The 14328-nt window shown below is 44.6% G+C and overlaps 3 protein-coding genes across 3 annotated transcripts; 2 read left to right on the top strand and 1 right to left on the bottom strand.

Moving 5' to 3' along the window:
* Positions 1 to 697: 697 nt before the first annotated feature.
* On the top strand, positions 698 to 6358 carry TREMEDRAFT_62670 (uncharacterized protein; the record flags this gene model as incomplete). The annotated part of the gene is made up of 4 exons (XM_007005000.1): positions 698 to 2387; positions 2429 to 2937; positions 2982 to 3251; positions 3419 to 6358. 4 exons carry the CDS (start codon positions 698 to 700, stop codon positions 6356 to 6358), a joined length of 5409 nt encoding a protein of 1802 aa, XP_007005062.1.
* Positions 6359 to 7560: 1202 nt separating this feature from the next.
* Positions 7561 to 12375, top strand: TREMEDRAFT_73973 (uncharacterized protein; the record flags this gene model as incomplete). The annotated part of the gene is made up of 9 exons (XM_007005138.1): positions 7561 to 7829; positions 7979 to 9098; positions 9143 to 9541; positions 9586 to 10015; positions 10066 to 10238; positions 10287 to 10685; positions 10766 to 10955; positions 11000 to 11679; positions 11915 to 12375. The coding sequence occupies 9 exons, from the start codon at positions 7561 to 7563 to the stop codon at positions 11951 to 11953; spliced, it is 3699 nt and encodes a 1232-aa protein (XP_007005200.1). The 3' UTR covers positions 11954 to 12375.
* A 164-nt stretch (positions 12376 to 12539) lies between these two features.
* TREMEDRAFT_68884 (uncharacterized protein) lies at positions 12540 to 14328 on the bottom strand (the record flags this gene model as incomplete). The annotated part of the gene is made up of 3 exons (XM_007005126.1): positions 12540 to 13358; positions 13674 to 14036; positions 14170 to 14328. 3 exons carry the CDS (start codon positions 14326 to 14328, stop codon positions 12540 to 12542), a joined length of 1341 nt encoding a protein of 446 aa, XP_007005188.1.

Genomic DNA, 14328 nt, shown 5'->3' with positions numbered 1-14328 from the left:
TTCGGATTTTTACCTACATGAATGAGTTCAGAGGACTGCTGGCAACGTTTTGATATGCGACAGAACATGCATGAGTAAGTATTCAGTGAATGGGTGGAATTTCGGTATACCAACGAGATTCGCGTTGGCAGTGACAAGATCCTCGGGTTGAGTGACGGGTTTTGGGAGAAAGTGGCAAAATTTCAACCGGATTAATTCGCGCCACGTCGGGATTATCCCTACGCGCTCCATCGGACGTGTCGTCGAAATTAGAGTTGCCTCATATCCGACTCCCCCATCCAGCCATCTCTAATTTTCTTCTCCCGGTCACCTGAACCCCACATGCGGTACCCTACCTGCCCACCTGGGTTCAACCTCGCGGCTTTCTTTCACCGCAGATTTACCAAAAACCGAAAGAGAACCCCCGCTTTCCTACCTCTTTACCGACTGCGAAGATCCCCTCACGATGTTTTTACCTCCTCTGGAAAACTCGTCTTCTCCATAGCGGACGAGAAGGGAAAACACAAAGAAGACACATGCATAATTCTTGTAATCTCTATCTCCTCTAAAGTTTCTGAACAATCTGTCCTGATATCTGATGCTGTAGAACGTACGACGTATTTGAAGCTTACTTTCAGGAACCATAAACCAAGCCACCTAAATTGACGTAAGGACGGGAACTACCCTAACAATACTTTACCCCTGTCTACCTACCAAGATGCCTCCTCATACTATCTCGCCAACTCCTACTTCTCAAGGCTTAGGTATATTCTATTCAACACTTTCTCCTCCACCTTTGAACATGACTTCCAATCAGTCCCAAGCTCCTCACACCTTCACAGGTATGGGTGTAGGTCCTCGAGCGATAAACAGCGTCTCTCAGGAAAGAAGAAGGCTTCCTGTTCCTATCGCTAAACATCGACGAAGTCAATCGCCAGATCGACCTTTGAATGTTTCTCCTCAAAGACATGCTACTGCTCTTCCTCAACAATCCGGACAACCCACTCAACCGGTCTTGGCATTGCGTCCAACTCATACTCGTCATCAATCCGCTCAAGGGTTTGCGAGCTTTAGTGCTATACCCCCTTCCCCCATCAGACCTGCGGGTCCTCGCGCTCCGTCTATGGTGTCGCCCAGGTCCAGCATCGTCCCGAGAAATTATATCCCAGAAGTCATGACCATCCCAGAATTCACAGAGAAGCAAAAGAAGGCTCCTAGTAGGAAAGAATCCAACGCTTCTAGTGTGGCAAGTACCAGCAGACATATTCGACCTTCCAAAAGCTCTGAATTGTTACAACGAATAGCCAGAGCGGGAACCAGAAGCGAAGAGGCCGTCACTAGTGGACGGTATACGCCCTTGTCAGATCGAGATGACCGAGATCAAAAACAATCAGCTTCATCTGCCATATCTCGTGGATCTTCCACTTCGACTGTCCAACCAAAACAACGATCTCGCAGTACGACAACTTTGTCAACCCTTCCTACTCCGCATATCCCATCTGACACACCATCTCAAGGGACACATCAAACGAATGACTCTATAGGGACGTTTGGTAGTCTCGCACAAGCTCCCTTTCCCGAACCTCCGCCTAGACAGAATTCCAATCATTCTGCAAACACCGATCGACAATCGTCTTCCAGTAGGGTATCTCCATATACGAACCCTGTCACATTACCCAGTGAAGGTCCTTTCAGACAACCTATCTCAGTGCAACAAAACCGTTCTTCCACTGAAGCAGTTGGGAACAAACGTGTATCAGACCTTAGTTCTGGCACACATTCCAAAAATGCCGTGCTACTGTCAGCAGAAGGAGGTGGGATGATGCTTGCTTTCTCACCCAATGGAGATGGACTGTTCCGTCCGGGTGCCATGATTGATGGCCGAAATGGTGGTGTTTTCACTCCTACACCCGATACAACAACTTCAGATCATGTCACAGGTTTTTTACAGTCTGGGAAAGGTCAAGCATCACGATCGCGACCCTGGAGTGAGGATATACCCTCTCAACAACGCATACCAGGACAAAGAGGGCGAAGCTTATCTGACGGCGCTGCTATTTTGGCCAGACAGGGAACTTTGCTACATCCCGCTTCGAACTATAAGCGAGCGTCGGCGGAGCTGGGTTTGGTATTGGGAAATAAGTCAAGACGGGCAAGTAGGGATAGATTGTTTTCTCCTCCCAATCCTCAGGACTGGCCGAATGCCGATGGGCCTCCCCCAGAAGCAGTGAGAATAGAAGCTGCCAAAAGGCGCAAAGCGAGGGTTGAGATCGATGTCATGCTTGAAAGAGAATGCGTGGTCGAAGGTGGTGAAGTGAGAGGTAGGATGGAAGTTAGAGTAAATGGCGGTAAGAGGTCCGATGGATTGCGAGTTGGAGGAGGTAAAGTCCGTGTTGTAGGTTTCGAAGGTAAGTTACGACATATCGTACCCTTTCATGCTAATGTTCAGACCTCGGGGATGCGAGACATATCTTCTACCATCAACCTCACTCCTTACCCATATTCAACTTCCAAGATAAGACCGGACCAGCTTGTTCTCTCTTTGGTGACGCACCCGACGAAGAAGGCTATCGTCTTGCTCTTGAAGGTATCCACAACATTCTGTTCAACATGCGTCTCCCTCTAAACGGTGGTGCAAAAGGATCCTACGGTATTCAAGGCAAAGGTCCGAGCGTACGATACGTAGTGGTCGGTTCTGTCAAACTCATGACTGCTACAGGTAAACGAAGTATAGCTCATTTCTATCGTCCCCTTGTAGTCCTACCTTATCTCAACCCTTCCACTGTTCTCGCTCCCTCGGCCGAGCCTATCGCAGCCAGTGTCGAATCGGGTTTAGGATGGAGTATCACAGGTGAGAAAGGAAAAGTTGTTCTATCTGTGGCTTTGGGTCGACGAACTTGGGTCAGTGGACAAAGAGTATGGTGTGAAGTTGGAATCAGAAATAATTCCACTCGTAAAGTCAGTAATCCTCTTTTACGCAAGAGATCAAGACTGAGATATAGATAAAGAGTTTGAATTTAGCTTTACTCCAAACGGTTCAAATGTTCAAACCGGACGAATCCCTCGATACGGAACATAGTCTTTTCAAATCGAGAAAGTCTGAACCGGATGTCGATGCGTGTACCACTTCGACGCAGAGGAAGAGGATCAGTGAGGAAGTTGTTGAAGCTGATTCTGTCGGACATGGTGGTGGACATGTGACTGGAAAAAATTGGTGGACTGGGATTGAACCTGGTCAAAGAGGACAATGGGACATGTCTTTGCAAATCCCTGTAAGTACCATTCCTCTTTCGTTACTCCATTGTACCTCTATCATCATGATGTTTTCACCATCCTCGCACACATACTTGTCTTCGTTACTATGACCCATGAGTGCAATCTGAATGAAAATGCTTGTATCATGAAAAGAGTTGAAATGTATCATACTGACGTCACATAGGCAGGAATTGTATCCATACGACGAACCCGTTTACTCGAAGTGATCTATACACTTCGCGTCACTGTCAATAACAGCATATATGTCGATATTCCTATCACGATAATCAACTTTCTCTCCATCGATCCTCCTCCAATGCCTGGAGACGGACTTTATCTTCTCGCTCAAGCCACCGTTCCCACAGGAAGGACATCAGTCTCACCCTTAGACGTACAACCCAATACCAAAATGTACAAACCTGTTGAAACAATTCCATTAGCTTCTGATCGAGGTTCTTTGGCCGATCCCGCTAGAGCTAGTTCGACGACGCTACATATCGATTCCCTACTGGCCGCAGGACGTGTAAGAGCGGAAGCACAAGCACAAGGATTGAGTCCGAAATCTATTCCATCACGACCAATGTCAGTAGGAAGTACCTATACCGTAGATCGACGTAGTCAAGAGAATCAACGATCAGGATCATTCTCTGTCGAGATCAACGGAAAACAAAGAGGTGTCCGACCGAAAGCTTCGAATTTGACTTCGTACCTCTCCGACCGATCTGGAGAGGGAAGTCTGGTGGAGGAAGATGAAGAGATGGATAATACCGATGATCCATTGTTTGTCGCTCAGAGGAAAGAAGGAAGAGAACGTTTGGCGGCTATGACAATGGCTATGACGAGGGATGAAGTATCCCAAGAAGATGGTAAGAATCAAGATGATATTTCACCAGCTTTAGGTCAATTTAGACCATTGGCTACACCCAGTGAAGAATTATACGAATTAGGTGTCATACCTTCCGTTGGACCGTTTTCAGAAGGAGGATATTTATCCGTTCGGGTGTCAAATGAAGCTGGACAACAATTATCGGTCAAATCTCGTCAATCTGGTAAATCAGATATTCGAGCTACATCTCCTCTTCACATACGAAAAGGAGGAAGTGTCAAGAACAGGGATGTCGAATCCGACGTTGGATTGAATCATGAGATCATCCAAAGTGGTGTTTCACAATTGACACATTCTCATCCTACATCTCGACCCAACGATCCAACCTCTCATCACACATCTCGTCCTACAGATCCATCATCTCAGATGAGAAGAAAGGAGAGTGAAGAGGAAGAAGAAAGAGACGTAGGAGATGAAACAATCATTGATGATCTACCAGATCATCCAGGAAACGAAACTTTACTTGACCATCTTATCGCGCCTACCAATGAGAACTCTTGGGAACCTCCTTCACCTAAAACATTCGACTACACCGAAGAATTAGAAGCTCCATCACCTAAAACGAATTATCGTGGATTCGGTTTTCTTGGTCGTAACGATACTTCTTCATCCGCACAATCACCATATGGTTCTATAGCTCCTAGTGCCGTATCGGTAGCATCTGAACAAGAATCTGAACTTGGTCAAATACAAGAAGCTTTTAAAAGAGATTTCTCAATACGATCACCGAATAAGATTCAATCTTCCAATCGACCGGATAAATCAGAATCAGGACAACTTTCACCAAAAAGTAATCGGAATGACACTCCTCGTAGAAGATCATCATTTCCAAATTCGATACCAAGTCGAAAAGATTTCGATAGATCAACTCCTAGTCCAACTTCTAAGAATAAGAATAAAAAAGATATCAATAATCCTACTACACCATCACCTTTACGTCCAGGAGGATCAGAAGGAAGACGTAGATCTTTAACGATAACAGTTTCTCCAGCAAGAAGTTTATCACCATTTAGGATAGCACAAGCTGTTCGACAATTTACACCATCTTTGAAATCTTTAAGACCTCCTGGTTTACCATTGATGTCTCGTCAAGTTTCCTCGAATGCGAATGTCAATACGACTACTAGTTCTCATCTAAGAAATGAGGTTTCTTTATATCCTTCTTCTTCATCTGGAGGATCTGATGAAACTGTACCAATGTTAGCACCTAGTAAAGCATCTGATTCAGCTTCTTCGGATAGTCATTTGGAAAGTCCTCCTCTTATTCATCCTTCTTTAGCAGTGGCAGCTGTCAACATGCCTGATTCGACGTATGATATTCGGATGGATAATAATGAAGAATCAATACCGATACCAATATCATCTGTTACTTCTATCAAGGATGATCAAGATAAATGGGATCTGAACCATTCGAATTATCCGAATCAATCAATTCATCAGGATCATTCAAAAGAACAAATGTACATGTTACATCCTAATGATCATATCATTCCTTCCAGATCACATTCACCACTTTCTATCCATTCAATCCGTTCCCATCAATCTCATCGTTCTGCTCGTTCTGGTCATTCAGTACAATCTGCTCAATCAGGTAAATGGGAAAGAAGTGGTGAATCTCCAAGTGAAGATTCAACACATTCTTCAACTTCTATATTACCTTCTGTACGTAATAAAATCCAACAACTGGAATCACGTCAAAAAGCTTTGAAGAATTTCACTGTGGCTTCTGCTTCTACAAGATTATATGATTCTCCTCAACAAATCAATACGAACAGTCCAACAGGATCACCAGCGAATAAAAGAAGATCTTATACTGCTGCTTTAGCACCTAGAGAGGTTCAACCGGTCTCTCGTGATTTATACAAGGAGATGAATTCGACAGGGTTGAAACAGAGGAATTCAAGTATAGGACATACTACTTATGTTGGTAGGAAAAGTTATTCATCTCCATGGGATAAAGATAGAGCTACTCAATGGAATAATATCTCTACCTGGGGGAGAGATAATGAGAGGGATCAAGAAAGGGAGAGGGATAGACGAATTCAATGGGATAGAGAGAGAAGTGGTGGTATGTGGGATGAAGATAGAGGGGGGAATATGGAGAGAAGAAGAAGTAATAGTAGTACAGTTAGTAATGCGGAAAAGGTTTTGATAGGTAGGAATCGATGGGGTATGAAGGAAAGAGAATTTAGGGGTCATGTGGCGGAAGAAACGGATGATAGTGAAGGTTTGTTGTGAAACCACAGAATGTTTGTGGGGACTATACAGTATGAAGTTTTGAGGTACCTATGGGGGAGTTTCTGGGTCTAGAGATGGTTATGCATGTGTTCATCAGGTATTTTACGATGGAATACTCGTAAACTGTGCTTCGAGTCAACTACCCTCACGCCCGCACACCTCAGGAGTGACTATGGACGTTCCCACGGCCACATGTCAGAAAAGTGCCACGAAAGATGACGTAGGATTGCGGGGCGCGTGGGCAGTGTCAAAGTGTCTCGGGTCGCAGCATCATACCCAACAGGAACTGTTAACTGCAGAAATGTTGGGGATGTTGACATGTACCAAAAGGGGAGTATCAAAAGTCAAAGTGGAAGTAAGTCGTATCTCGAACCGGAGACATGGATTGTGAATGGCTAAGTAGCCGTCGTCAAGGGGGATTAATGTTTACGGATGGAATGTCGAAGAAAGTTTCGTCTCCCTCGAGGTCGCGTGAAAGATTATTTTGACCTGCCAAATTTGGAGGACGGACTATGTACAGATAAAACTAGTATTCGTGAAGTGTTGTAGAGGTGAATAGATCACGTCTTTAAGAGCATTATTCGAAGCATACGTATCGATACATAGGTACATGGGTTTACCCACTAGTGAACAGAATACTTAGTCGAAGCGGGGTAATCCGGGGCCATGATGTCTCTTTTACCCTGGCCATTCACACCCAAACCCACCCAAACCCCTTGCTCCTCTTTTGTCTCTCCCACCATCCTCATACTTTCACTATAATCCTCTATCATCCAACCTACCACTCAACCGTGACGCAGTATCGAAACCATCTCCTACCCCCAGAAATAGAAAGTCATAATCTACAACCCCGCAAATACGTTTCATGTCTTGAAACGGTAACTCTTTGACCCCCCCCAACCAGGACGCTAAAGTAACCGTCATCACTCGCCTTTACTCTCTTGGGAGTTTCATATCTTAATTCAGCTTCACGACCATCTCTATCCTTCTTTAAATGTCATTTCATCGTTTCTTTTGATACATCATCTCCTATTTACCCTCAGTACTTTATACGTTTCCTATCCTTCATACTCGATATAATTCAAAAGACGAAAAACTACTACTAGTCAATATACACCGCCGTTACAATCGAATCGGGGTCATCATTACTCCACCCTCCCTTTGAGGGCGTTTCAATTGATATATCTGTTTGTCAAACCATAATGTCACCTCCTAGACCTGTTGGAGTGGTAGGACAACGTTCTGGTCTTTCACCAGATGCTGGGAATAGTAGAAATAGAGAAGGTAGAACACCTCCACCTGCTCCAAGCGCGGCTTTCGCAAAGAGGGCGCGTGAGATAAGAGATGAAGTGGGAGTTAACAATGTTTCTCCTTTTACAACTTCAGAAACGGAAGAATTAGAACAAGAAGATCAAATCAAGGATACTACAGTGGATTCAGTGGTTGTAGGTTTCAGAAGGGCTAGGGCTGGGTGAGTTTTCAGTTTCTCCTATCTATCTATCCGTCCTTCCTTCCTTCTCAGACTTACCCTGTGTGTAACATGTCGCTTGTGATAACTTGGTTACCGACAGAACCGGAAGAAGTTATTGAAGTTCTCTATTACCAGTGTTAACAATGTAGAACCCTCCCTTCTAGTCTTCCTGCTCAACGTCATATCACAGAAGAACCACCTATGACTGCTACCCCTCAACTCACTCGTACTTCCGCACTTTCACCTGCTTATCCCAATTCTGCTCCATCACGTCCTGCCCTTCGACACGCAGCGTCTTCAGCTGCTAATTTAGAAACACCCACACATGTCAATCGTATTCGTTCTGGATCACTCACATTGCTTTCAAAACCTTTAGGCAACGGTTACGGCGCTTCTTTATTCGCACCGACCATCTCCAATCCATCACGCTCACCACTCGGTAAATCTGCACAGACCGAAGAGAGCGATTTTGGCTTCACTTCACCTTCGGGTTCAGCGGCTACTCTGGGAACAGAAGATCTTCAATTCTCTACTCTAGACTATCTCGGTTTGGCGGAAGGGGGAGATGCTTTACTTCCACCAGCATCAATGACAGAACTTCGTAATCAAACCCTTCGAGCTATCGCAAATAATGGTCCTGTCAGTCGATTGAGAGCTTCGACAGTCTCTAATTTCAATCGTCAGGCGTTTAGACAATCCAGTTCAGCAACTTCTTACCCTCAAAATCATCAAGAGTATCCGAATGACGAAGGCATGGTAGGGGCTATGGAACAGATGGGATTATACGATTCTGGTTATTATCCGGAAAACGGTTATCTAGCTGGGACATTTAACTCTTCTAGTGGATTATTCAGAGATATGAATCATCGACCTAGAGCTACGACCATTGGCGTGTTGGATAATCCTAATCGTCGGATTGGAAACTCTTCTCGAGTTGCGGGAGCTTTAGCATCTATCCCTCAATCTCCAGTTCAGGCCAATCTTGGATATTCAACGTTCCAAGCTCCCTATGCCTATGCACATTCTCCATCGGATCGTAATATCAGTCGTTCGAGAGACAGCTCGATGACCAGGGCTCAACGTCCCAGCATCTCCTCTCATACTTCCAGGACCGGCACGCCTGATGTCGACAAGGGATTCTCCACACCTCAAATGCCCACCAGGAGTCTATGGATAGGCAATCTAGATGTCAGCGCTACCAACCAGTCGTTGCTTCAAGTTTTCATGGTCTATGGGGCTATAGAAAGTGTTCGTATGCTTCCTGAAAAAGTCAGTTCTCCTCTCACTCTCATCGTCTTTAAGCTGATGGATAGACATGTGCGTTCGTCAACTTTATGGATAAAGCCGATGCTGTCCGGGCCAGAGATGACGTCCTCAATCGTCTCGGTGGGCATGTGCCCGCTCTCTCAGAGACAGCACCGGTTCGTATCGGTTTTGGAAAGATTGATTCAGCTCCCACCGGAATGCCTAGTAGTTCCGTGGCGCCTCCACCTCCTGGTCTAGTCTTCCCCAATAGTTTGACTTCGGTGACTGTTCCCCCTCCTGTACCTGGCGCTGAAGAGTCTTCACCAGAACAAGGTGACGAGCAAAGCTCTCTTCCAACCCGAGCTTTATGGATCGGAAGTATCCCTGCTACCACGTCTTCCTCGACATTGCTACAGATATTCACTCCATTTGGTCCTGTTGAATCAGCCAGAGTTTTGATGCACAAGGTGATAATTTTTTTCTTGAGGAGATAGTTGTGACTGATTTTCAGTGCTGTGGTTTTGTCAACTTTGAACATCTCGATTCTGCCGTCGCTGCTCGTAGCGCTCTGAACGGTCGTGACATTCTTGGTTCAGACATTGGACCTGTGCGTATCGGCTTTGCCCGAGTTCCCACCCGCTCGCCTGTTATCGGAGGTCCAGAAGGGGAAGAAACTACGCCAAAGCTCGGCAGCTTATCCGGTTTGGAATCTGTCAACGGCGCCGACTCTGTGCCGACTGAACAACAGCTGTCCTCCGAGAACGGCGGGGTGGAGAATTATCGCAGTCCTTTGGTCATCGACCTCGTCAAGAATGGAATTCACGAACAAGTTTTGGAGAAGGGTCTCGCTACCAATGGGGTTGTTTCGGAACAACAAATGATCATGCAGGTTCTGAGTGGAGATGGAGCAGAGGAAGATAGTCATGTCCGTGCTGCGGCTGGTACGTCATTCAGAACAATCGATGGAGTTTGGTTTTACTGATGGATATAGAGCCGAGAGGACCAGCAACCTACTACACTATGATTCCGGGCGTCCACGAAAGATTATCAAGGCGATTTGAGGCTGCCCATTTGAAAGAGCTCCGTCGACGATTGGACGCTGGTGGAATGACACAGGAAGAAATCGATAACGTTTCTCGGGAAATGATGGCCGATGCGGCAGAAGTGAGTATTGCGTTCGTTTGTGAAAAAGCATCAGACTCATGGGTTCAGCTCGCAAGTGATTATATTGGCAATACAATCATTCAAAAGCTCTTCGAACGCACAGACCCTTCACTTCGACTAGGTCTGCTAGAAAGAATCGCTCCTCATCTAGCTACCATAGGTGTGCACAAGAACGGGACCTGGGCAGCGCAGAAGATCATAGAATGCGCTTCCACTCCCGAAGAGAAGATGATCATCTCTCAAAACCTCACACCTTTCGCTCCGCCTCTGATGTGTGATTCCCTCGGCAACTATGTGTGTGCTGGGACGTTGAGGTTCGGGGCACCGTACAATGAATATGTCTTTGACGCTATGATGGATCGTATGTGGGATATCTCACAGAATCGGTTTGGTGCAAGGTGCATGAGGACTTGTTTGGAGAGTCCTCATACGTCTGTCTACCAACGAGTGAGTCCTCATCATGTCTTTGCGGCTCATCGTATTCTTCGGACCATACCAGTTGATGAGTGAAGTATACTGATGTCTAGAAACGCATTTCCACCGGTATCATCCTAAACTCGATTCCTCTAGCTACGAATCCTAATGGCGCTTTGTTGCTTACTTGGCTCGTAGATCAATCCAACTTGTCGGGAAGGTACGGTCTTTTGGCCAATCGTTTCTCCCCTCATATCGCCCATTTATGTACCCACAAACTTGCCTCTTTGACAGTTTTAAGAAGTAAGTCCCCGCTCTTTTCAAAAGATAATTTCCCTAACTCTCAGTAATAACTCAGACCGCTGAACCTGCCGCATCAGCCATTCTAATCTCTTCCATATTCACCTCACCGAACGATCAGACTCTCACGGAAATCCTGAGTGATGCAAATAACGGTTCTCAAGTCATTGGTAAAATACTCGCTACCTCTACAATTCTTCCTGATGAAAAATCCAAAATTTTAGAATCTGTCCGGCGTGTTTTACCCGATATAAAAGCTTCAAACACTCCACCTTATCGAATGTTACTCGAAGCTGTAGGTCTACCACTCCCTGCAGGCGGTATGAACGGTTTCGTCCCTCCTGGTCGATGGCATCAACCTACTCAACCACCATTCGGATATCAAAATTATTGTTATGCTCAACCTCAATATCTCTCTCCGGTAGGAGGAATGAATCTTAATCCTCTACTCGTTCCTCAGAATATGCCAATAGGACAATCTATGAGAACAGGAACTACAAGTCCTCATTCTAGAGATAGTCCAAGAACACCTCAACCTCAAATGAGAAGAGATCCAAATCAAATGACAAGTCCAGGTTCTGATCCTTTTAATCCTTTTGCTTCACCTTCGATCGATGTTCCTTTCATGCCTATCGGTGGAATGAGGGGCATGACCTTTGAACAACAGCCTAATATGGGAGGATTGGGTATGATGGGCGGGAACGCGGGACAATATTATCAACAAGATGTGAGTGTGATACTTTCTACGGTGATGATCCTGTTTGTTCTTTACCACTCTATCTCTTTACTTTTGGCAAACGAACCAGACTAGCGTGATTCACCACCTCTTTTCGTGTCTGTCCTAAGTGCGGGCTTGCGTTATTGGTGATAAGTTTAAAAGGAGTAAAGTCATGAGGAGCAGGGTGAGACCTCCAAAGGCAATGGGGAGGGCAGGAGTGAAAATATTAGAACTGACATGACAGATGCGTCAAAGTATGTACGCTCATGGTTTTCAAGCTTAATCAAGTTTTCTACAAAATAACAAGTAAAAGAAATACACGAAAAATGTTATTTTGACATACACAACATTTTTCAAAGAAATTATGACTCTTGATCGAGTTGCAAGTATAACAAAAAAACATCTTATCCACTCCTACATTCCATTTCCACATCCCACATCCCACATTGACGCCAATGCATTATACGAAAAACAAACTGTACGATACGAGAAGGAACGATTCACACGATAGAAGAAATTTGCCAAATGAGGATGCTTTGCCATGCCTTGCGATGCTTATTGCAAGATACAAAAATGATTGATGTTGTGAAGAACGACGGAGGACGCCTCAGGTAGGTAACGGAAGAAGGTTTGAAAAGAAATGACAAAGATTGCACATTGAATCCAGATGAAGTTTTGCTATTGTGTATGCATCTTGTGCAGTTGATCTCCCACGATTTGTCTGACTTTCTCACTGATACATACCATTCATTGAGTATACGTGCATACTCAACATGACCTGGTGATTTGGTATAAACGATAAATAAGTGATAGGATCAAGTGATCTGGTATGTGTAATGATGAAGAATAAGGATGGAGATGACAACCCATTACTCATCATCCATGTCCATGTCCATATCCATAGGTTCATCTTCCCCTTCTGCATCTTCGTCCGAATCCAATACCATTTCTTTACTTTTAACACCTTTATTCTTCCTTCTTTCCTTTGCAGCAGCTTCTATCCTTTTATCAGCTTCTTCGACCATATCTAAATCATCTTCTTTTCCTTTTTTCTTTTTCCCTTTCCCACCTTTCTTTCTCTTTATACCATAATTTCCATCATCTCCATCTCCATCTCCATCATCATCATCATCGTTATCCGAATCAGCAACTACAAAACCATCATCTTCTTCATATTCACCTTCTAAACCTAATTCTTCTTCATCACTACTCCCACCTCTTTTACTTTTCTTCATAAACCTTCTACCTCTTTCTCCACCAGTAGATTTCTTCCTGACGATTTTCGTCTTTCCATTTGATGTGGAAGCTTTTTGTAATAATTCTTGTACTAAACTTAAATCTTCTAAATCATCTAATATCTTCATACGTGAATGTTTTACATGTTGTTGACCTACATGACCTAAGATTTCCAAATGAGTTTTGGATGTCATGGAAGTCGGAATAAGAGATAATGTTCCTGCTAAGATATTTTGAGTTACTAAAAGTTGATTTGTACCGTCTATCAAAAGGATATAAGTGTTTGTAGATTCTTTTGAACTTGTAGGAAGGGTTGAAGTTGTAGGAGGTATAGGGTCGGAAGGACGAGAGAGGGTATTGTGAGATGGTGAAACATCAAACATTTCTAATCCGATTTGTAATGATACGGAACCGTCTGACCAACGGAGCATTCGTGAGTTTGTTTGACGTGTCTGATGAGATTAGTTTGACACCCTCACCCTCGATTCGTATCCTTCTCATTTGTCTGGTTTATTTGATCTCAAGTGAGACCTTTTATTACGGTCTGAACAGTTGAGTAAGAGTAATTCTACAATGATACACTTTTTGGCCGGTAGGCGTGATTCTCGTTTATACACGCATTCCTTGCTCGACGATCTTCATGGCCTATCTCAGACCAACCCTTGTCCATCAATCCAACATTAACTTCTGCAGCTCAAATGACGAGAAAATCCGAATAAAAGATGAGGTGTGAATGGGAAAAGAGAAGTCTAGAAAAAAACACTCACAGGCTCCCCATCAGCCCCAGTGACCCATCTCCATCTCATAGTATTCCTAACCCCGATCATCCGTCCTTTCGCACCTAACGGATCCGTCTTTCCATCCGTGACCTCAGCAGTGGCTCGAAACAAATCAGGATGATACGGTTTAGAATCATAATTCACATAAGCGGGTAAACGGAGATGCCAAACTTTTCCATCGGTAGGATCTAGTCTTTTCCAAGCTGGAATCTCCGCTTTGGCAGGTTCTTCAGTAACGGGACCGGGTTGATCAAGTTCTTCATATTCTAATGGATGGGGAGTACGAGGAGAGTCGGGGGATGCAGAAGGTGGAGTAGCGGTGGATGGTAAATCTGCATCTTCGTCGCCGAACTGCTAATCAGCTCAAGTATCTTTCAGATGCTAGATGAAATCTGAGAGTTCTATAAGATCAAGTATTAATATTGAAAGGACGATCTGCCTAAAGAAGGGGGAGGATAGAAACGAGAGACGAGGGAGGACTCACAAGATCGTCCAACTGAGCAGCTTCAGTTTTGACATCTTCCTCTTCTTGCTTTGGCGTCATCGACTTGGAGGTCGTAGCTGCCGGTGAAGGAGATGGTGGCTGAGGTGGGACTTCTTCGTCATCCCCGAAAAGATCATCCGCTAGTTCTTGTTCTGCCAT

The sequence above is a fragment of the Tremella mesenterica genome (genome assembly GCF_000271645.1).
Source record: "Tremella mesenterica DSM 1558 unplaced genomic scaffold TREMEscaffold_6, whole genome shotgun sequence".
In the NCBI taxonomy this organism is placed as follows: Eukaryota; Fungi; Basidiomycota; class Tremellomycetes; order Tremellales; family Tremellaceae; genus Tremella; species Tremella mesenterica.
The sequence above is the reverse complement of the archived record's forward strand: the minus strand, read 5'-3'. Positions and strand labels throughout refer to the sequence as shown.